Below are 25,288 nucleotides of genomic sequence, written 5' to 3'. Positions count from 1 at the left end.
CGGAGATAAAATCATCGAACACAAAAATATAATGTACACTTTTAGAGACTACTATAAATCCCTATATACTACTGAGTTTAAAGAAGACAATATACAATCTAATGCATTTCTGGATAAATTACAGATACCACAAATTGACGCTATTAGTGTGGAGGAGCTCGATAAACCTCTGTCATTATCAGAATTACTGGATGCTATAAAGTCACTCCAAGGTGGAAAAGCAGCAGGCCCTGACGGCTACCCTGCAGAGTTTTACAAGAAATTCTCCGCTCAGCTAGCTCCCCTCCTATTAGCAACATTTACAGAAGCCAGAGATAACCAATCTCTTCCACAAACCTTTCGCCAAGCACTAATCACTGTCTTCCAAAACAAAATAAGGACTTATTACAATGTGCATCATACAGACCAATTTCACTTCTGAATAACGACGTTAAAATACTCTCTAAAATCATAGCTAGAAGGATGGAGAAAGTGCTCCCTCAGTAATATCACAAGACCAAACTGGATTTATTAGGGGCCGACACTTATCTTCAAATCTTCGACGCCTGTTTAATGTAATATACTCACCAACTAAATCAAACACCCCAGAAATATTATTATCATTGGATGCAGAAAAGCATTCGACATGATTGAATGGAAATACCTTTTACTATTTTGGAGAAGTTTGGGTTTGGCCCAACATTTGTGCATGGATTAAATTACTGTATACTAACCCAGAAGCTTCAGTTTGCATCAATAACATTTGCTCAGACTACTTTAAACTAGAACGTGGCACAAGACAAGGATGCCCTTTGTCACCACTGCTGTTTGCAATTGCCATTGAACCACTGGCAATACATTGTCGAAATACTGATCAGATAAAGGGGATTAGCAGAGAAGGACTGGAACAGAAAATCTCATTATATGCAGATGACATGGTACTGTATATATCGGACCCAGAAAATTCTGTGCCTGCAGTCTTAGCAGCACTCACAGAATTTCAAAAGCTCTCTGGTCTCAGAATTAATCTGAATAAAAGTGTACTCTTTCCGTGAATTCGCAAGCATATAATATTAGATTAGACACCCTTCCTTTTATCATTGCAGAACAGTTTAAATACCTCGGGGTAAACATCACAAGTAAACATAAAGCTCTTTATCAACAAAATTTCGTCGTCTGCATGGAAAAAATTAAACAAGACTTGCATAGATGGTCAACCCTTCATCTCACACTAGCTGGAAGAATTAACACTGTTAAGATGAATATTCTTCCTAAGCTCCTTTTTATTTCAAAACATACCAATATACATTAATAAATCGTTCTTTAAGCAATTAGATTCAACAATAACCTCATTTATTTGGAATTCTAAACATCCACGCATCAAAAGAGCGACCCTACAAAGACAAAAGGCAGAAGGCGGCATGGCTCTACCTAACTTCCAGTTTTATTACTGGGGGCAAATATACAGTCGATAAGAACCTGGACACAAATAGAAGAACATACACAGGCATGGACCGCAATAGAAGTAAAATCCTGCAGTACTTCTTTGTATTCCTTGCTTTGTGCTCCAATAAACACACGTTATCGGCAATACACTAATAACCCAATTGTGCTCCACTCACTTAGAATCTGGAACCAATGTAGAAAGCATTTTAAGACGGAGAAGCTTCTTTCTGTGGCACCCTGCAAAAGAACCACCTCTTTCAACCCTCACAAACATATGCAGTTTTAATATCTGGAAAAATTTGGAATTAACTTGCTTAGAGATCTTTATATAGACAACGCCTTTGCATCCTATGAACAATTACATTCCAAATTTAACATTCCAGCTACAAATTTCTTTCACTATCTTCAAATCAGGAACTTTGTTAAACAGAACCTTCCAGATTTTCCTCATCTTGCACCCTCATCCACGCTGGAAAAATTATTGCTCAATTTCAAGGAGTTAGACTCCATCTCTACAATATATAAAATCCTTTTACAATCCCTTCCTTTCAAAGATCCAAGAGGACACTGGGAAAATGACCTCTCAATTAATATATCAGAAAAGGAGTGGAAAGTAGCAATGCAGAGAATTCACTCAAGCTCCATATGCGCAAAGCATACAATTATACAACTCAAAATTATATATCGAGCACATCTGTCTCGACTAAAACTCTCCAAAATGTTTCCAGGGCATGATCCAACCTGTGAACGCTGCAACCAAGCCCCAGCCTCACTAGGTCACATGTTCTGGGCCTGCACCAAATTAACATTATTCTGGACAAAAATTTTAATTACCTCTCAGACAGTCTTGGACTCACAATCCCTCCTAACCCATTAACAGCTGTGTTTGGGGTTCTTCCAGAGGGTCTTAAAGTGGAGAAAGACAAACAAATTGTGATTGCATTCACTACACTGTTGGCACGCAGACTTATTCTGATAAACTGGAAGAACCCAAACTCTCCTCTTTAAGTCAGTGGGAAACTGATGTGTTATATTATTTAAAATTGGAAAAATCAAATACTCAGTTAGAGGATCTGTGCAGACTTTTTTCAAAACATGGCAGGATCTAATCAGTAATATTTTGAAATGATTTTATAAAGCACAGAGAATTTGTTGATTTAGGTATTTTTAAAAGCCTTAAATTTTACACCGTTTGGCTTGCTCTCTCTCTCAAGGGTGGGGATCGATCTGTTCTTAGCATAATTCTTTTTTGTAAAACTTGATTGCTATGTATTGATTGTAATAAAATTAATAAATAAATAAATAAATAAAAAAAAAAATCATTCTTGAGGCACATTGAAGGCTTAAGTGCCAGCTTAAGTGAAAAATTAAGGAAAACATACTAAGTAATTGAAACACAAACACTGACTTAATCAGTTTTAACGCAAAGAGATGCCGACTAAAGAAGAGAAGAAGTGGGCCGCTAGGGTGGAGAAAAGAAGAGCTGCTCAGGAAGCAGCAAGTGCATCAACCTCTCAGCAAATGAATGCTAAACGCACAGAGAAAGAGTATGGAAACTAGGAATGCTCAAGTCAAGTGTATTCGTGCAGTGCGCAATTACTGGTATTAGATAATTCATGTCACACAAGAAATGTTTAGCCACTACAAGGAACCTATACAATTTTTAGTTATAAATAAAATAAAATGAATGAAGGAACAGCACAAAACAGTACATCTACAGGAGGAGTTGGTGCTTCATGGAATATTAAAATGTTGTGACTGACAGAGCCTCATGGTCGCTTTCTGAGATAGTTGCCCAAAAAAGTGTCACAAAGGCAATGGAAGGTTAGTAGAAAATTGTACATCTGAACGGTGTGATCATAGCAACCATGGGCGTCGTAGTTTTAGAGTAATGATTACCCAGGACCCACTGTGTTGCGGGCCCTCGAAACCTGGAATGAAAATGACATGTGAGAGACATGAATGAAGAAGAAGGGTCCCACAGAGAGAGAGAGAGAGAGAGAGTTCTGTGCTACACCTCTAATAGCAGCTACAGCTTCATGCAGGCAGTATGTTTAACTTTGTGAAAAAATAAAGAGCATGAGCTTGTAAGCTAGAAACTGCATTCTGTACACATTCAGATTTTACTGTCTCTATGAGTATGGGCCAGAGATCATGCTTGCTGGTGTAGTCTCAAGGAGAGAACGGAGGCAGCCAGATTCCAGGCTGGATGTTGAGTGTTTTTTTTTGTTCTTGTCTTTCTTGTTGCATATTATTTCACATTTTTCAATGTCGTGTACAATAATAAATCAACAACTGTAGAACTATAAAGAAATGCATACCAAAACAATAGCTTTAATATTTATTCATCCATTCATTTTTAAAATGTTTCCATTATAGGATCATGAAAAACTGGAGCCTTTCCCAGCAGGAATGGGTGTAAGGGAGCAACCAGCTCTTCATTTGTGATTTTGCTATCATTTGAAGATATTGTAAAGGTGTTTCTTGCTTCACCCATTTGGATTTTGTTAATCCGTTCCAGTGTTGGATCCATTCATTTGTATTCTTTTCCTTCCCTCCAGTAAAAGTGTTAATCAAGTTTTGTTCATAGAAATATCTATTTACTATTGAACGGTTGTTAATTCTGAAGAATTATTTTCCTTTCTCTGTTCTGTTTCTTGTTCAGTTATGTAGTTTGCTAAATGTATTATGGGTCTCAATTAGTTTAGCAGAATTGCTTAATTGCCAAAGAAAAATGACTAAGTAATTATAGAGGCAGCGTGCATTGCCTTCTGAGGAAAAGGCAGGTGAAATTTTAAATAGGCACAGGGAGATGAAATATAAGTCACAAAATGAGCTACGCCGTGAGTGAGTTGTATCTGTACTGCCTGCAGTGGGCAGCAGCAGTTTGAAATGAAAAGGGAATCAGGGGAAGATGCAAAGTCAAAATAACAAGTCAAAGGTCGAAACCATGGAGACGCGTAATAAATAAACAAAGCTCAGGACATGAATCACAGACTGAAGCTAGGATACAGTGCAGGATTTCATAGCCAAAAGGGAACATGTAATAACAGAAATGAAAGAATGGAAGAGGAATTCATAACCAGAATATGCTAGTAGGAGTGATCACTAAATATGTGAGTGTTTTGTTTTAGAGGAATCTGAAATCTCAGACTGGGGGGAATACACATACTAACTGGAAACAGTCATGATGATGACACCAAGTACTGCAAACTCTGAATTATCTGACCTGGTAAGTGCGTAGCAGCCATCTGCAAAAATGTCGCCCTCAAGAAAACAACACGCCATCATGGGAGAATGTAATTCATTTTCCACATTATTAAAAACCCTTTTAAATAAAAAATAGACATAATGAATGGATTTGTTTGTCTTTGAAAAGTTGCCAGCTAAATTATAACAGTGTTTCATCGCAGACAAATCACTACACAAAGACACAGTCAGAATATCCTTGGATAAATTTATGAATCCAAGAAGAATAAAAAACATGTATAAAGTTTATCCACAATTTCTGAACCATGAAGTGTATGACCCAAACATTTGAATCCTCATTATGGTGACATCATAGACACTACATAGCAATGTGGTTAGCTACAGAACACAAATTAAGCCAAAAATGCCTTCGTTTTAACTATTTGAAAACAGAATAAACCTTAAAACCCCTCAAAGAAAGACAATGAAAATAAAATAAATTCTAAATAATGCATAAAAAAAATTAAAGAAAAAACAGAATCATAGCAGTTTAATTATTTGAAATTGACCCCTTTCTTTTAGAAGTGTTTGAAAAGCAGTGCCTCACAGGAACTAGAACATAGATAGAACATTTTACTCTTTAAATAAATATCTACATAAATAGATAGAAATATAAAATATATATACACACACGGTGGTGTGAACACACACCAGAATAATTAAAATGGAAGAAAATTTAAAAAGAAGGAAACCTTCTGACTTGGCTGTCACAATCTCAGTGAGTCATTATGCAGATATATTGCTGTTGGTATGAAGGAGCCCCAGTAGCATTTCTTTGACACACTTCTGCTGAATGATTTGTTGGCTGAAAGTCCTCAGTGTTAGTGTGTCAGAGAGAGGAAGTGCAGCTTGTTCATAATGGCGCTCAGTTTAGTTTTAATTTTCTCCTTTGCTATGACCTCTAGGATGTCCAGAATGCACTCAATAACTGCCCGTTTAATTAGCTTGTTGATTTGGTGGGCCTCTCTTGAACTGATGTTACCAGCCCAGTACACCACAGAGTGGTTGAACATTGCACTGGCCATCACAGAGTTATAGAAGATGTGAAGGATGTCACTACTCACTTTAAAGGAACACAGTCTCTTAAGGAAAAAGTGTCTGCTCTGCGTTTTATTATATAGTTCTTCTATGTTATGAGACCAGTCCAATCTGTCACTAATGTGGTCCCCCACGTACTAGTAGGTTAGGATCACCTCTACATTCACTCTTTGAAAAGTGACCAGACATAGAGGCTCTTTGGTGTGGTGAAAATCAATAACCAGTTCCTTGGTTTTGGTGATGTTAAGTTTCAGACAATTCTTTCTGCGCCAAGAAACAAATTTCTCCACCTGACTCCTGTACTCTGTCTCATCCCCTTTATCAATACACCCCATTAAGTGCAGACTCATCTGAGAATCTCTGCAAGTGACTTGACCTGGTGTTATTTTTATAGTCAGAGGTGTACAGAGTGAAGAGAAAAGGAGACAGGACTGTTCCTAGCGGTGTTCCAGTGTTGCTCACATCCGTGTCAGAGACATAGTCCTTGAGCCTCACAAATGGCAGTCTTCCCAGCAGATAGTCCATTATCCAGAACACCATAAGCTCAGTTCTGAGTTTACCCCTTAACAGGGATGGCTGGATGGTATCGAAGGCACTGGAGAAATCAAAGAACAAAATCCTTGCTACCAGCTTTGTACTAATGAGAATAAGCCTTGGGGAGCAGATAGCTAATTATTATAAAATATAATATACAGTATGTATATATACCATGAAGCAAGACACCAACCTGGGTCATGCCCTCTGTACATGTAGCAAAAGTAAAAAAAGAAAAAATGACGAGCCAAAGAAGAGCACCTTTCACCCTAAAGACTGTTCAGATTTGTTACTACAAGTGTTCATCTCATAACGGGATTTCCTGTTTTTGAAGATAAAGTTACCAAATAAAGAATGAAGGTCACTAGAGTTTTGTTTCTATAACTGTTGAGAAATTTCCTTACAAGTCCTAATGTAAGTATCTCAAACTTCAGTCCTGGAGGGCCGCAGTGGCTGCAGGTTTTCATTCGAACCCTTTTCTTAATTACTGACCTGTTTTTGCTGCTAATTAACTTCTTTTGAATTAATTTTAATTGACTTGTTTTTGAAGACTCGGACCCGCTCAGTTGTTTCTTTTTCCTTAATTGGCAGTCAAACAATAATGAGATACAAAATTAGCCAAACACGACCAGCAAACTGTGTCCATCAATATTGGAAAATAGAAAGGGTAAAGGTCTCAGGAATGCGGATTTGGTCAGGTCCCCATTTTACCAGTGCTCTTAGAAAAGTAAAGAAAAAAATCAACAATTTTGAAAATGTATGCTATTGCACAATGAGAGCAGCAACAAGCCAAGGAATTAAAAAATGGCTTTAATTAACAACAACGCTTGGCGCCTAATTAAGCAACTGGTTGGCGTGAAATTGGTTGGAGCTTGAGGACCTGACTTAGTTGGTCTTCTGTTGGCTCACTCACTTTATATTTCATTTCTGATTAAGGAAAGAAATGAAGCAATTCAGGGGAATAATGAAGAAATTCCAGGGAACAAATCTTAAAAGAACAAGTCAATTAAAATTAATTCAAAAGAAATTGATTAGCAGCAAGAACAGGTCTCTAACCAAGAAAAGGGTTAGAATGAAAACCTGCAGCCACAGAGGCCAGAAGTGGCCTTTGGGTGTGGTGACTAGGGCAATCATCCCAGGCCCCGCGCCTGAGGGGGACCCCATGATAGGAGATTCTTTTGTCACCGTCAGCTCATCATACAAATATGCGGGGCTTCTGCAAAACATTCAAAATATAGACTGAAATACAGTACGTGGTGGATTTCTTCAGAAACCACTTATAAACGAGGACTTGTTACTTTAGAAGCCTTTCCTGGCATCTATACCAATAACCAAGAAAGCTCTTAGCACAACATTTTTGGTTTCAAAATACCGCAATAATTACGTCCTTCAGTTTCAGATTTACACTGGTTCAGCAAAGAAGGTGACGCTAATACCATGCAGGTGTCTCCAAATGGCCTTATCTCAACTCTTCTTTCTTGTTGAAATATAGAGTGAGAAATCATGTTTCTTGCTTTTGGGTGAAAAGAGTGGTCCTCGGCAGGGCATTGGTAAGTGTTCATTTTATTACAAGTGTTCTGGTTCTCCGTAATTAAATAAATTTGCCGACTCCAACGGGTTCAGCAGAAACGACTGTTATCTAGTTTGTTAATTTTGGGTGCAAAATGTTTCTGAATCATTAATTAAGTTGGTTAAAGGCCACTAAACCAATATAAGAACAATTACAATACGTAATGGAATCACACGGCCAATGGTACCTACATAAGGCACCATGTTTTTTAACAATAATAAGGCGTACAGCATTAGAGGCGGACAAGCCCGAGAGCGTGGCGGTACAGTATATAGCCTACACTTTTGGCTCTTGGCCCCGCATATGACACTCGCCCAAGGCCCCGCATACTCCTAAGGCCGCCTCTGCAGAGGCCCTCCAGGACTGGAGTTTGAGATCCCTGTCCTAATGCATGAAGATTAAAGACAGTGGTAGAGATAATCTTGGATGCATTTCACTGCGTGTTGTCCTGTATAACTATGCATGTGACAAATAAAAAATCTTGAATCTTGTTTTTAACTGCTTTTCAGAAGATTATTCAGACAAAGCAGTGGTTGGTACACAAAGAACATTCATCAATAGCTAAAGCTCACAGAGGAACGCTAAACCTGAATTTGTTAAATGAAACACTGATGTCTCACATAAAGTCTCTCTTTGAGTCACACAAATTTCAGACATCGTTATGATCACAAGATGGTTTCAATGGTATCACCCATTGTGCCTATAAGCATGTCATATCACAGTGACTGGAAACACCAAAATTGAGGCAAATGTGAAAAACAAAAGCACTAAATGGTAGCTATAATGATGTCACTGTAAAAACAGTAATAATGAAAAAGACAGAAATATTTTAAAAGGTATTACTTATGCAATCCTGATGTTTTATTTTCCCTTGTTTTGTATAAATGGAATATCTTAGCCACTTCTCTGTTTCTGTTTGGGCTTAGCTTATCTTATATTGAATATATTTTACTTTATGTTACATTGCAATTATTTGGAGCTCTAACAACATGAATTTAGAAAATAATTTGTGCCAATATGAAATGTTATTCTGAATAATGACTTGCCACAAGAGAAAAAAAAAAACGGATCTTAAAAGATGTAGTCAATAACAAAAGAAAAGATCTTAACTAAGGCTTCAAAAGAAAAATCATCGCCAAAATGCTATCCAGAAATCAAAGTTCAAAAATAACATAGCCAAGATTCTTTAACAAGAGAACTGAATTAAAAAGTAAACGCAAGCAAAGTCTTTGGTCATCTGTAATCTTGGATAGCGATAGTGATGGGACAGAAAGGCAACCTTTTATCCTGTCACTTAAGTGATGGCACAAACAAGCGCCACCCGGCGCTTAAAAAGAAACAACGAGTAATAAAAAGAAACAACGAGTAACGTCAGTGAAAAATAAACCTTCTGCATTGAATAATTTTAAGCCTTTGAAATTGCTAGCAGTATGAACAGCCTCTGACAAAGATTAATTCTCCACTACTCAAAATGTCAGTGGAATACACAAAATAATGGTGAAGTATGACAATAGTTCCACAAAAAATTGATGGAAACAGCGAATATGCATAGATATGCACTCATATATGACAAAAACCAAGTTCTTCGAATTCTCCTCTGCAGCAGTCATCAAACTTGCAAGCACACTGGCAAGGACATCTGACAAACCAGGTATAATACAAAGTGATTGGCATGTCTGTGATGAACATGATGACCAGTAGAGGCCCACACATTGAGTTCTTCATAAGTAAGTGATAAACAGACAGCATTGACTCATGGTTACCTCATGGTTCTTGCAGTGCATTTACAGCATGCCAAAAATACCATGAGGAGAAATGAGTGAGATTGATAGGAGCAGAATTCCTGGACTATTTTGTGCATGTTGGCCATCCAGATGAATGTGCACAGTGCTAGAAACAATGAAAGCAACAGCAATTGCTGCTGTCTTTAGTATTTACAATGTCTTTGTGTTGGTGCTTTATTTGCTTGACCACATCAAATTCCACACAGGCTGATGTTGTTATGGCAATAAGGCGTTTACTTACAGTCCAGCTCCAGCACCTATTAGGAAGAACTTAGATGAGCCTGAAGAAAACCACTGCAGAACAATCAGTGAATACATGGAGTTAATTACCCAGTAGTGTGGTGGAGAGCAGGACTTTAGGGACCATGAGGTCTCGACTATTTGGACAATGACAGGTCTTTGCAGCACATCTATACATGCTTTATTTATTGAATAGCAATATGGAGTCGTATGTAGATTACTTTGTAATGCTTCATCATATAGCTTAAAGCCTTAAATACTCATAGTGTCTGTGACAACTTCAACAATTGACAGGTTGTGATTGCTAGTTTTGTTTAGACTCGAGTTAGGCTAGAAGAGCCTTAAATGCTATGCTGTCATGTTCATTTATTATTCTCATGCTCTCTTTGGCATGATGATTATTAAATGTATAAATTTTAATAATGCAAACAAAATCTGTGGATGACATTTTTGTGCAATACCCTATCAAAGCAACAGTTGTCACTTTCTGGAACATCATTTCTTATAATAGTAAGATTTATCTTTTCATTGAAGCTATGTTTAACCACAATATATTGAGGAAATCCTGCCACCAATCATGTGATTCTTCTTCAATAGCCACCTGATGACCCTTTCCAGTACATTCCTGTACCAATTCAGCGATCTTTCAAGATTATGCATGTCCCTAAATCTTCCTTATATACAGTACAGCCTTTGTGGAACATTCCAAGATAACAATTCCTGTCCTCTTCATGCTGTCAGAGGACCACTGCAATCTCTAGTGCATGTGCTACTTGACATTTGCCACCTGGTTACTATTTTGGAGGTTATGTTTGGTAATACCCCTAAGTGTAGCCACATATCGGTCCAAGCATTGCTCCTACATTAAGTTTTGGAATCCTTATTTACTCACATGCTGTCTGTTTTATGCTCTGGTTTTCATGCAAATTGGCATCAATATTTTTGGCACATATAATATCAGGTCTATCATAAAATTAAAGAGAACTAAAAAGACTTTTATGCGAATAATTACGACACACAATTACATGTCAGTTCTCCCCCCAAAGCAAAATTAGAAATTGCCATTTGTGAGGAGCATCAGCTCTTTGAATGTTTTCAGTTAATGCCATTCATTTCAATCACACTTATTCATTTTAGAACAAACCTTGTAGAGCATGTGTGTGTTTTATATACTACTAGCCATCCCCCGTGGCACCGCCTGTGTAGTAGTGAAACAGGACAAACTTTAAAAATCAATAAACAAACAGGTATCGCTAGCTAAGCGGAGGCAAAACACTCCAAAACGCAGAGGTAGACCGACTCCCTGCTGCTGATATCATGCTTCCCCCTCCCATCAGCCCGCTGCGTCTCTCTCTCGGACTTGCGCAAAAAAATTGGTACCACAACTGAACTATGTTTCTTAGCGCGATGAGAGAAATCGCAAAATCAACCCGGATTGTTCAAGCAAATTATAGAAGAAAACACAATCTAAATCTGTCAAGTAGTTCTCTCATGATAAACAGGCAGAAATACTGACAGACAGATGTTAGATTATATATATAGAGAGATATGTACACTGATCATCCACAACATTAAAATCACTGACAGGTGAAGTGAATAGCAGGAAGTTCTTGAAGATGAAAAAATGGGCAATTATAAGGATCTGAGCCACTTTGACACGGGGCAAAATTATGACTGCTAGACTATTTAGTCAGAGCATCTCCAAAACAACAGGTCTTGTGAGGTGTTCCCAGCATGCAGTGGTTAGTACCTACCAAAAATTATTCAAGGAAGGACAGCCAGTGAACTGGTGACAGGGTCATAAGCACCCAAAGCTAATTGATGCACATAGGGAACAAAGGCTAGCTCATGTAGCGCTCATGTAATATAAATTGCTTAAAAACGTAATGCTGGCCTTGACAGAAAGGTGTCAGAAAACACAGTGCATCACAGCTCACTGCATATGATGCGGAGTAGCTACATACAGGTCAGATTGCCCATGCTGGCCCCTGCCGAATCCACTTACAATAGGCACGTGAGTATCAGAACTGGTCCATGCAACAGTGGGAGAAGGTAGGCTGGTCTAAAGAATCACGTGTTCTTTTAGATCAAGTAGATGGCCGAGTGTGTTTGTCATCTATCTGGCAAAGAGATGGCATCAGGATACACTATAGAATGAAGGCAAGCCGGCAGAGGCAGTGTATTTGCTGTAGGCAATGTTCTGCTGGGAAACCTAAGGTCAAGGCATTCACATGAATGTTACTTTGATAAGTACCTAAAGATTGTTGCAAACCACGTACACCCATTTATGGCAACGGTATTCCCTGATGGCAGTGACCTCTTTTGCAGGATAATGCACCATTCCCTACTGCAAAACTTGATCAGGAATGGTTTGAGGAACATGACAAAGTGTTCAAGGTGTTGACTTAGCCTTCAAGTTCCCTGGATCTTAATCCCTTGAAGCATATGTGGGATGTTCTGGAAAAACAAGTCCAATCTATTGAACCCCTACCTTTCAACCTAAAGGATCTGCTGCTAATGTCTTATAAGATATTGAGGAGTCCATGCCTCAATGGGCCGCAGCAGTTTTGGCAGGTGGTTTTAATGTTGAGGCTGATCGGTGTTTAGATTATTTTAAAAATCTCAGAAGTGTATACAGTACTAACCTTCTAAGCCTGTCCAGTGACAATAGTATTAGGAAAAAGAAATCAAATGGAAAAAAATCAAAAAGAAAATAACAATACAGTGGGTGGGACTATGGAACAGCAGTCAGAGATGCTGCCACAATGATCTAACATCTTGGGTCTAAATCTAGTTGTTACCTGTATGGAGTGTGCACATGCCTCTGTATCTTTGTGGACTTTCCTCCCGATTTTTACTCCCACATCCCAGAGATGAACAGGTTAGGTTATCTGATGGCTCCAACTTGGTGACACCGTGAATGAGTAGGCCCAGTGATGGACTGATCCCCTGCCCAGTGACAGTTCCTGCCTCGTCCCCAGTGATGGTCGGATGGGCTCTGGCCTGTAGTGACTCTAGATTCAATTAAGCAGGTTAGTGTGAATGATATGACAGTAGCTAGGGAGACTGGGAGATGGAGTACAAATCTCAACCCAAATATTGTCTTTGTAGAGTTTGCATGTACTCTCCATGTCATTGTGGCCTTCATTTCAAGTGCTCCATTTTTTAATCATCTAGAGAATGTGAGTGTGAATATACCCTGTGATGGACTGCCATTCCATCTAAAGTAGGTTCCTAGCTTATGGATAAATGTTCTCAGAATTACTCAAGTTTCAGTATTGTAGAAAAGGCGCTATATAGGCACCTGGCCCGACACAGAAAGACACGGAGGCACGTATAAAAAGTACAATGCCTTTTATTTTTCTTCAGCGGTGGGACACATCTTCCCCGTGCCACACAGCCCAAACACAGTCCCAAAATCACCAAGCACAAAACTCAAACACCACAATTCTCCACCACTCCTCCCAGACAAGCTTTGTCTCCTTCCTCCCAACTCTGGCTCTCCGAGTGGTGGTGGCTGGGCCCTTTTATAGCCCACCCGGAAGTGTTCCAGGTGATTAACCACCTGGTCCTAATTGCACTTCCGGGTGGGGCTGAAGACTCGTCCAGCTGGGCTGTGGGAAGCAGACAGCCCCCCCTAGTGGTCACCCCGGGCCCCAACCAAGCGGTGGAGGACTCCATCTCCCATGGAGCCCTGGGGGCGGTTGGGGAATCACCGTCGGCCAGGAAGGCTGCCACCAAGCGTCCCGGGGGAGGTATTGGACTGCCCATGGCGGCTCCCCCGGAACATAAGTAGCAGGAGCGTCCCTGCCGGGCATGGGACCCGGCTGTCCTTCACAGTATCTATAGATGGATAATGAAAACACCTTTATTTTATATCACCTTGCAAAAGTGAAAATCCCCCCAAACATGCTTCACTGGCAGGGCAAATGTTTACATGCAGGACAAATTTTATAATTGGAATACACGCAGGTAAAGTACCGGTGTCCACATTGTGAGCTAGAAGAGGGGCCTAAAACATCCAGTGGTTTAAAGATTTAGCTGTTAAGCTACACAATCTGCCTTTTTAAACAAATAGAAATGAAGGGGGGACATGACTAAAGTGTTTAAAATATGAAAGGAATTAGTACTGTAGATCCCAGTTGTCACTTTAAAATAACTTCTTCTATAAGAACAAATTTCACAGAAATGTAAGAACATTTTTCTTCATACCACAGACATGTTGTTCCAAAGAAGCATGGAATATATTACCCAGTGTGTGTTGGAGCATAAGGATTTTAGGGACCATCAGATCTCGATTTTCATTTTGGACAATCTAGGGGAATAGAACGGACAAGCTCATTGGGCTGAGCGGACTTTTCCAATGATTTAACAATAACTGCAACAGCAATTTACCTTACAAAATATTTCATGATTTAATGGCTTTAATTACATTTCCTGCATCACTATTTTCTCATCACATATGAGTTAGTTTAATTGTTTGGAAGACAAGAGATATTAGCCAAGAAATCTCCCCCATCTCATGCCCTTGGACACAAACAATCTATCAATAATATAAAGTCAAAATCTGGTGACTTCTAAAATCACTGCATGATTAGCCTTTTTGTGCCACTGGATGCCACAAAGCTTGTGATCGCTGTAGAGATTAAGCATTTTGGATATGTGGGGCTTGAATGTATACCCACAAATAAAAAGCTGCAGTGGTTTCCTCAAGTGGATCAGACTCACACAATGGATCCAACAATGAGGTTCTAACTTTCTGAGCTGCTGCTGTGTGAGTGCTTACTGAATCAAATCAAACAGCAGATAAATCACTGGGAGGGGAATTTGAAGAGCAGTGCAGCTTAAATCAACTGTGAAGAAGCAATACCACACCACACTCTAGTGTACCAAGTTACACCCTTTTATCATCCACTCGTCGATCTTTCTTATGCTTTCAAGTGCCTGAATAAACCTCAGCAGCAATCAGGAGTCAGTTCGAGATGAAACCCAGTGAACTATGTGGCTAGAAGCCACTGCCTTAACCATTATGGCATAAGGCCTGCCTCAAGGCAGAATCAATCCTGGATTGACTGCCATCAATGGTAAAGCACACTCTCACATACAAGCCCAATTTAATGTCACCAGTTACCCTAACAGCATGTCTGGACTGGGCAAAGGAAAAACCTGTGTGGGCAGGGAGGAAATACGGCAACCCTACTCAAAGGAATCAAACCAAGTCCAAGCTCTGTGAAACATAAGTGCTGCCTCGATGGGCTCTGTCTATTGCATTACCAGTTTAACAGATTTCCATTCATCCATTCTCTGAATCCACTTTTTCAAGAACAAGTCAAAGCCTATTTCTGACACTTTGGGTGCATGGCGGGAATTAACACTGGATGAGATGGCATTTATCACCAGTGGACACTTATGGACACACCTTGACACAATTGAAAGATTTGATTTTGGTTAGAACACACACCCAAAAAGAAAAAAGGAAATGCCACCCCACTAAATACATTTGTGTCCATTTTGGTTCTCCTCCTTTAAGCTACTCAAGGCTGTGAACATATTTTGAGAATGTGCTGCTTAAAGCTACAACTTGATTTTTAATTTTCACTTTCATCAAGGAATAGCGCGGTGGTTGGCACAGCTGCCTCACAGTTTCAGAGACCTGCAGTGCTTGTGTAGAATTTCCATCTCCTACCTGCCTTCTCACAAAAAATATGTGTGATTTGTCGATATTTCTTGATTTGCTAGTGTGCCTGACACCCAATGAGGGATTAGTTCCTGCCAACATGCCCAGTACTGCCAGGATTGGCACCAGCTCCCTGTGGTCTTAAAATGGATAAATGAGTCATCCTTCTGGCTCAGTCTCTGTCTATTCAGGTCCCTCTGTGATCATGTGTGGAGCACAGCACCTTTATCTCTAAATAGACTCAGTGGCTGACCACACATAATGATAGTTGGCCCAAAGCTATTGTTATTTTATTCTCTTTTTTTGCCACCTCAGGAACTTTGATTTGTCCATCCATACATTTTCCAGATCTTTGCATCCCAAATGAGGATGGATGTACTCAAAACAATATCACTTTGCTAAACAGTATGCCTTTCATTTATGTGGGGAAACCCATTTGAACATGGGGAGAACATTTAATCGCCATAGAAAAAGAACCAAAACACTGAGGGTTTGAGATGCTAACCTCAGCATTCCCCACTCCCTGGCCACTCTTGAGCTTAATTTATTTTGCTTATTTACTTCATCAGTAGAGCAGTGGTTTCTGTTCCTACATCTTCACAGATGAAGCATCATGGATTTAAATCCAGCAGCAAGTTGTTGTCTCTGTGGAGTGTGCAGGTTCTCCATGTGTCCCACTGGGTGATCCATTTTTTTCTCCAAAGATATGCAGTTTTTGTTAACTGACACCTCTAAACAGGCTGGGTGCATGTGACGGGGTTCCCTGTAAAATAATGCCCTTATGCCCATGCCTGCTTCTTGTTTTGAGCCTAGTGCTCCTGGGACCCTTGAACCTTTCAATTGGACTAAGTGTCTTTAAGAATCCATTCAGATGGAAAGACATAGAAAAACAGATGTGCATGTGCATTGTACATGATGTTAGCTTTGCTACTCTCTAGCTTTTTATTTTAATTTCTGTTTTGGATGAGATGGTGGTGCTGTGCCTACCACTTCTATTTTACAGTTCTATGGACGCATATTGTTTATTACCAGCACCAGTTTTACCTGTGTCTGGGCCGACTGTCCTTCCACATCCTAATGATGCAAATGTTGTCCCTGATTATACACCTACAGTACATACCCAACTATCTGTGTTTCACCAGTATTTCAGTTAACACAATGTATTGTTATATGTTTTCAGTCCCTTGCATTCACAAGATTTTCCTGAAACACTAGGATGCAATAAGACAGAAGTTCATTCTGTCATGGTAATAGTATTGGACAGACTTCTGAATTTCCAAATTTTGCCTTTTAAGAGGCATCTAAGAGGTATGGTGGGACAAATAAAGATCAATCTATCCATTTATTCCCAAAGATATGCAGCTTTTGTTAACTGACACCTCTAAACAGGTCGGGTGTGTGTGACAGGGAGCCCTGCAAAATATTGCTCTCATGCCCATGCCTGCTTCTTCTTTTGAGCCTAGTGCTACTGGGACCCATGAAGCTCTCAATTGGACTAAGTGTCTTTGAGAATTATTTTCCATTTTATGAAGTCTGATTGGAAGGGATAAAGCCTGCTTGGGGTAGCATGGACGGAGTTAGGTGTCTTCATGGGGTGAAAGTGAAAAAACAGTTAGGGACAGCACCCTCCTCTCATCTTCGAGTAGTATCACTTACCTTAGCAGAGCCAGAAAGAGGATCCCCAAGTCCACATACATGAATCTATCTATCTATCTATCTATCTATCTATCTATCTATCTATCTATCTATCTATCTATCTATCTATCTATCTATCTATCTATCTATTCTGATATGCTCACTGTAAAATTTGGTGCATATAGTAAAGATTTACTCTCAAATTGCTATATGCCATTTACCTTGTTTTAAATAATAATTTTAAAATATATGTAGATAAATTACAATTTAGCAATTTATTAGATATTTTTAATTTATACATAGAAGTCTTTCAAGGAATAAAAAATAAACTTTTATTGCATATAGCACCTTTTTTGTAGTGTATACATTCTTAATGTACTTTTCAGAGCTGTATTGTATATAGTATATAGTATTTTTAAGTACACTTTAGCATATAATTTTACATGTAATTGAATATTTCTTTTGAAATGCATTGTTATTTTCTAAGTAAAGTTCCTTGGGATGATGTAATCTAATGGTGCTACATTAAATAATGATTGATTGATTGATTGATTGATAGGTTGGTTGGTTGGTTGGTTGATAGGTGCAGCTCTGTTTGGCATGCTGGAGCTGCAGTTAGGAGACAGGGTTTAAAATTCCAGACAAAACTGATTCTCTATGTTGAGTTTGCATGTTGTCTCTGGGTGTGCATTGGGTTTATTTCCATTAGCTTCATGTGTCATGCATGTCCCCCGTCATTTTAATCTGGCATTGTTTAAGTGAATGTGCCCCTATGATGGACTGACAACCCTTCCAGGACTCATTAATGCCTTGAGGCAGGCAGCATGGCACATAAGATACATTGCTGGACAGTAAATCACAAAAGCTGCTGGCTCAGTGTGTTCCTCTGCCCCACTGTGTCACCCTGAGCATGTCACTTAGCCTACCAAAAAAATACCGTTGTAGAATGGACCTGTACTTGTAAAGCACCCTGGGATGGTTTTCACTATTGAAAGGGCCTATATAAAATAAAGGCTGTTTGTTTTGAGCAACCTGTAATGGAATAATTAAGTAAAAGAAGTGCATGGATATTAATCTTTCCAAGATGCTTCATGTATATTAAGGCACACTCCCAAAACATTTTTGTTCATTTTACTTTGCTGTTTTGTCTTGCCTGCCTTGCACTGTATGCTCTCCTTTATCTACAGATTCAAACTCAAATCAGTTTATTGGCACAAAGTGCCGTTCAGAGTAGTTGAAGTGGCTCAGCTCAAACAGAAATATCCAGCCAGGTAAAATGCATATAGTAGCTGAAGTCCAATAAGGTGGCTGATTTGAAATGTAAGTGGTGCTGAATCCTGTTTCTGGGGATACTGTGTGTGTGACACACACATACACGACTGAGGGCATTGTTCGGATTTTAAATGTTTTAGCACATCTAAATCTGGATAAAGAGAACAACACTCCAAAATGAGATAAAGCTGATAAAATAATCTGTATTATTTTTTTTTTCTTGTTAGTTATTTTGTTTGCTAGTCTAAGAAAAGTTCAAAAAGAGGAAGTATGTTTCATTCAGAGCTTTCAGAATCAATTCAATCAAAGGTCCCACACTTCTAATATACCCTGTATAAAAAAAATTAAAAAGCAATCACAAAAAAGTTTAGACTTACCCGTTCAGCAAGCAAAGTCATAAAGCAGAGCAATTCTAATAAAAAGAGGATCACTTGCCAGCGGAGGCTCATGTCCATTCCTACAACTTGCCCAGGTTGCTGAGGTATGCAGAGCAGTGGAGGACTTCACTAGACTGCATCCTCCTGCCTCGTCGCTCACTCCCTTTTAACATCCTCTGAAGCCCCACTCATTTTCCTGTGTCAGAGAGACACGCAGCACTTTCAACCCCCGGACCCTGATGGCTCCTTTCGCAGACAGGAAAAATAGGCAAACATGGCTGAAATTTGTTCAAACAAACAGCAGAAACCCCTAGAAAGTAGAAAAAAAGAAGGATTTCCTTAAACAGGAATAAAAAGCAGGCACTCCAGAGAAAGCAGGCAGGGGGGAGGGTTTGGGAGTAAAATCTCTCGTTTTGCTGAAGGCTCTGTCAGTGTTTCCTATGCAGTCGTGGTGAAAGGTTGGGCATTTTGAAATGGGCTCTGAATGACCCTCTGGGGGGGAGTTGAAATATGCATGAGAGAGTAAGGTCCAATAACTGGGTGCCATTGACTGGACCATGGTGTTGTGCCAATAGGATGAATAAGAATCGGGATATGACATTTTAACAGGGGTGTAAACACCATAACAGAACTGTGAATTTGTTGTTATAAATGTGTCTGAGGGCATACATGTATATAAAGGCAACCATTATCTATCTATCTATCTATCTATCTATCTATCTATCTATCTATCTATCTATCTATCTATCTATCTATCTATCTATCTATCTATCTATCTATCTATCTATCTATCTATCTATCTATCTATCTATCTATCTATCTATCTAATATAGTGCCTTTCCATTCTATCTATCTAATATAGTGCCTTTCCATTCTATCTATCTATCTAAACATGTTAGACGCAACAAAAGAAAGTTGCAGTCTCTTTCACCTCTTGTTAGAAACAGCTATAGAAATCAGTCTTTGTATTCCTTTATTTATTTTCTTGCTCCCCAACAGACACAGCTCCCTTCCTTTTCATTGACCTCCATCATTGTGCTGTCTTACCAAACCGAAGGCCAGACTATAAGCACAGTCTACTTCCTAAAGATGGAGGTGTTTGCTAAAGTCAGATGATAAATCGTTTGACGGAGCTCTGCCTCCTCGAGTGCCCTCCAGAAATTATCAGCTGGTTCATCTCTGCTGTTTCATACTTTTGCATACCTTTTTTGTTGTCTGATTGAAATCTGCTCGATGACAGCCCCTGAACCCTGCTTGTCGCTCTCCTGTCCAAATAGACCCAGTTTAATGAAAAAGTGAGCAAGACATGCAGTGCATGCTCCTGACCTTAAATTGAGCCGACTGTTAGATTTTATATTCATTATGCTTGTGACAGAATCAATATAAGCAGTTATTAAAATATTTTAATTTGGAAAGTAGACAAAAATAGCAAAAACACACTCATGTGTAAAAATATACCAAAGGGCACTGAGAGCAGAGCATTCAAGGTTATGTGAAGGTTGATTTTGGATAGAGAAAAAAATTAAGAAGATGATGACACAGGTTCTGCAATGGACAACAATGGATCCTGTCTTGCATTCTGTGCTGCTGGGAAAGGTCCTGGATGCCCACGTGCCTGAAATGGATTAAACAGAAATTAAAAAATACACACATGGTCAGATCAAAATAAATAAGAACAGTATTTTTATATTTTTTCATGCAGCTAAATTAAACCCAGCTTTATGACACTTATCAGGAAAAAAATAGACATTAAAAAGGTTGAATGCATCTTTATTTATAAGGTGCCATTGAAAGTACCCACTTTCAGATTGCATTGTTACAGTCACTACAATATTGCACATAACCATACAAATCAATCCACTGAATAACCTTACTGTGTTTTCTTCATTGGGTGTGTACATCTAATACATAAGCATACGTGAGGCAAACTGGAATTTCCTTTGTTTGTTGCTCAGTAAGTATAATGTGTTCCATTGTACTGCAGTAATTAAATTCCTGCCATGCTGAGCCACCATATTAGATAGATAGATAGATAGATAGATAGATAGATAGATAGATAGATAGATAGATAGATAGATAGATAGAACTTTATTTGTCCCACCATACCTCTTAGATGCCTGTTAAAAGGCAAAATTTGGAAATTCAGAAGTCTGTCCAGTACTATCACCATGACAGAATGAACTTCTGTCTTCTTGCATCCTAGTGTTTCAGGAAAATCATGTGAATGCAAGATAGCACAAGGACAGAAAACAAATAAAAATGCATTGTTTTAACTGAAATACTGGTGGAATACAGATAGTTGCCTATTTAGGTGTATAATATCATGGAAAAATGTTTTGGCCTTAACATACATAAAATGCCTTAACATACACGAGGCATCTTGGAATAATTAATATCCATGCACTTCTTTTACTTAATTATTCCAATACAGGTTGCTCAAAATAAAAAGCCTTTATTTTTTATAGGCCCTTTCTATAGTGAAAACCATCCCAAGGTGCTTTACAGGTCCATTCTACAATGGTATTTTTTAGGTAGGCTAAATGACATGCTCAGGGTGACACAGTGGGGCAGATGAACACACTGAGCTAGCAGCCTTTGTGGTTTACTGTCCAGCACAGTATCCTATATGCCATGCTTCCTGCCTCAAGGCAGGAATGAGTCCTGGAAGGGTTGCCAGTCCATCACAGGGGCACATTCACTTAAACAATGCCAGTTTAAAATAACGGGGGACATGTGTGGCACATGAACAACAACAACAACATTTATTTATATAGCACATTTTCATACAAAAAGTAGCTCAACGTTCTTTACATAATGAAGAATAGAAAAATAAAAGACACAGTAAGAAAAATAAAATAAGTCAACATTAATTAACATAGAATAAGAGTAAGGTCCGGTGGCCAGGGTGGACAGAAAAAACAAAAAAAAAAAATCCCCAGACCCTCTGAGCATTCTGCCTAACATAAATGAAACAGTCCTCTTTGGATTTAGGGTTCTCATGGAAGGGCTTGATTTTGATGGTCATGTAGACTTCTGGCTTTCAGTCCATCAATGTTGGAGCATCATGATGCTTTGAGTAGGTGGTGGTGGCGCAGGCCGCCACCACAAAGAAACCGGAAAAAGAAACAGAAGAGAGAGTTGGGGTCAGTACGGATTTTAGAGCCACCATGAATAGTTATTATAATGAATTGATCATACAGAGTATCAGGATTAAGTTAAAGTGAAGTTATGAGAAGGCCATGTTAAAATAATGTGTTTTCAGCAGTGTTTTAAAGTGCTCTACTGTATTAGCCTGGAGAATTCCTATTGGCAGGCTATTCCAGATTTTAGGTGCATAGCAGCAGAAGGCCGCCTCACCACTTTTAAGTTTTGCTCTTAGAATTCTAAGGAGACACTCATTTGAAGATCTGAGGTTACGATTTGGAATATAAGGTGTCAGACATTCCGATATATAAGATGGAGCGAGATTATTTAAGGCTTTATAAACCATAAGCAGAATTTTAAAGTCAATCCTGAATGACACAGGTAACCAGTGTAGTGACATTAAAACTGGAGAAATGTGTTCGGATTTTCTTTTCCCAGTTAGGATTCTAGCAGCTGCATTCTGCACTAGTTGCAAACGATTTATATCTTTTTTGGGTAGTCCAGAGAGGAGTGCGTTACAGTAATCTAGTCGACTGAAAACAAACGCGTGAACTAATTTCTCAGCATCTTTCAGTGATATAAGAGGTCTAACTTTTGCTATGTTTCTGAAGTGAAAAAATGCTGTCCTAATGATCTGATTAATATGCGATTTAAAATTCAAATTACAGTCAACAATTACCCCTAAGCTTTTTACCTCCGTCTTGACTTTTAATCCTAATGTATCCAGTTTATTTCTAATAGCCTCATTGTATCCATTATTGCCAAGAATGAAGTTAATGGAAATAAACCCAATGCACACCCAGAGATAACATGCAAACTCAACACAGAGAATCAGTTTTGTCTGGAATTTTAAACCCTGTCTCCTAACTGCAGCTCCAGCATGCCAATCAGAGCTGCACCTGTCAATCAACCAGCCAACCAACCAAACAATCAATCAATCAATAAATCATTTCTTAATGTAGCACCATTAGGTCACATCATCCCAAGGAACTTTAATTAGCAAATGAGAATTCTTTTCAAAAGAAATATTCAATTACATGTAAAATTATATGCTAAAGTGTACTTAAAAATACTATATACTATATAAAAATACAGATCCGTAAAGTACATTGAGAATGTATTCACTACAGAAAGGTGCTATATACAATAAATGTTTATTTTTATTCCTTGAAAGACTTCTATGTATAAATTAAAAATATCTAATAAACTGTTAAATTGTCATTTATCTAGATATATTGTAAACTTATTATTTAAAACAAGGTAAATAGCATATAGCAGTTTTTAGAGTAAATCTTTACTTTGTACACCACCTTCTATAGTGAACATATCAGAATAGATAGATAGATAGATAGATAGATAGAAAGAACTTTATTTGTCCCACCATACCTCTTAGATGCCTGTTAAAAGGCAAAATTTGGAAATTCAGAAGTCTGTCCAGTACTATCACAACAGAATGAACTTCTGTCTTCTTGCATCCTAGTGTTTCAGGAAAATCATGAGAATGCAAGATAGTACAGGGACAGAAAACAAATAAAAATGCATTGTTTTAACTGAAATACTGGTGGAATACAGATAGTTGCCTATGTAGGTGTATAATATCATGGCCAACATTTGTATCATTAGGATGTGGAAGGACAGTCGGCCCAGACACAGGTTAGACTGGGGCTGGTAATAAACAACATGCATCCATAGAACTGTAAAATAGAAGTGGTAGGCACAGCACCACCATGTCACCCAAAACAAAAATTAAAATAGAAAGCTAGAGAGTAGCAAAGCTAACATCATGTACAATGCACTGCACATCTGTTTTTCTATGTCTTTCCATCTGAATGGACTTTTTCCTGCTCTGAAGTATAAATGTAGCTGCAGTCAGTCCAAGGAGCACCAAGAAAGAACAAAACTGTGATGGAATGTCAATTCAAAGTAGGGTACATCCCCACTCATTCACACAGAGGGAGTTTGGAGTTTATTTTACACATAGAAAAGGCCATCCAGCTCATTTGGTTCATTTTGTTCGAAAATTCTAACTTGTGTGTTTCTGAAACCTGGTGAAAAACCAAAAGGGAAACTGGGCAAATGTGTACACTGCAAAATGAGAGTACCATCATCAATAATTAAACACAAATCATTGAGGTTCTGAAAGAGAAACCCTAACCACTGAGTCTTTGCACTGGCCAGACAGAGAGACAGATGTGAAAATTGAGTCAATTTCTTTTCTTTTTCTACCTGGCAGTGAATTGAGGGTCTTACTGCTGTGCTTTGGCTTTAATCAGAATGTTCAAGCAGTGCATAAGGCTCTCCATCCATCCATTCATTTCTCTGGTTGATAGAACTGGAGCGTATTTCAGCAGTACTTGGTGCAAGCCATAACCAGGCAGAAACACACAGACTTCTTCACACTGGGACAACCCTAACTAATTTCAAGATGACTGCTTATCTTCTTCAATAAAAAAAGTTGCCCATATGCTGTGCTGTGAAGTTAACAAAAAAAAAAACAGGAATAAAAATATGCAAAGAATGGAAAACAATGTGACACCATACAGGACTGTAATGAATATTGACAGCAGCAGCAGATGGCTGTGTGAAGAAATTCAGTTTGATCAAAGAGAGTCTGCAGGATATAAAGCTAAAGTGCAAGCGAAAGCTGGCTGCAGGAGCCTTTGCAAGGGAGATCTAAAAGAAAGGACATCCCTTGTTCAATCTATCAGTAAAATAATTAAGCTTCAACTTCTAAGATACAGCAAAACTAACCATTGTGATGTCGATTTTTTTGTTTCCTGCTTTTCCTGTTCCAGTTCATTAACAGCTTTTGGACACAGGAAAAGGAATGCCTTATGTAAGAGGATTTTCTGAGAAAGTTTTGTTTTTCTTCCATATTCAAGTCTAGCAATCATTTTGAAAAAAAAAGTACTAAGGAGCGGGAACTTCTCTCTGTTGTATTGTGCATAAGGCAAGAAGAAGCTTGAGACATCTCAGAGCAGATTCATGTACAGTATTTACAAACAAGGCCATTTTAATGAAACAAAATAAAATAACATGCACTTCTTTTGAGATGTGGGAGGAGAACCCGAGTATCTGGAGAAAAAATCCACACAGACACAACACACGAACCTGTAGATTCCACACAAATAACACTTACTTTTAAAAGTTGTAAGGTTTCTGCTACACTGACGTCACTTGGTGTTTTGTTTCATCTGTTACTCTTGCTCTTTGTACAATCCTTGGCTTTAGTCTTAAATTCACTCTTTAACTTCAACCTGTGCCAGAAAATACATGATTCACAATTTAACTGAAAGAATTCTTTAGGAACTTTGGAAACCTTAATTAGGTTTTCACATACTGC

General features: G+C 38.6%; 1 protein-coding gene across 2 annotated transcripts in view; it reads right to left on the bottom strand.

The window, feature by feature from the left end:
• stab2 (stabilin 2) overlaps window positions 1–19,004 on the bottom strand; it is a 247,856-nt gene extending 228,852 nt beyond the window's left edge. For both annotated transcript variants that reach the window (XM_039761804.1, XM_039761805.1), the window contains exon 1: window positions 18,802–19,004. In XM_039761804.1, the coding sequence (XP_039617738.1) occupies window positions 18,802–18,879 (78 nt within the window). In that variant the 5' untranslated portion in view covers window positions 18,880–19,004. The remainder of the gene's footprint in view (window positions 1–18,801) is intronic.
• Window positions 19,005–25,288: the final 6,284 nt, after the last annotated feature.

This window comes from Polypterus senegalus, chromosome 8 (genome assembly GCF_016835505.1).
Source record: "Polypterus senegalus isolate Bchr_013 chromosome 8, ASM1683550v1, whole genome shotgun sequence".
In the NCBI taxonomy this organism is placed as follows: domain Eukaryota; kingdom Metazoa; phylum Chordata; class Cladistia; order Polypteriformes; family Polypteridae; genus Polypterus; species Polypterus senegalus.
The sequence above is the reverse complement of the archived record's forward strand: the minus strand, read 5'-3'. Positions and strand labels throughout refer to the sequence as shown.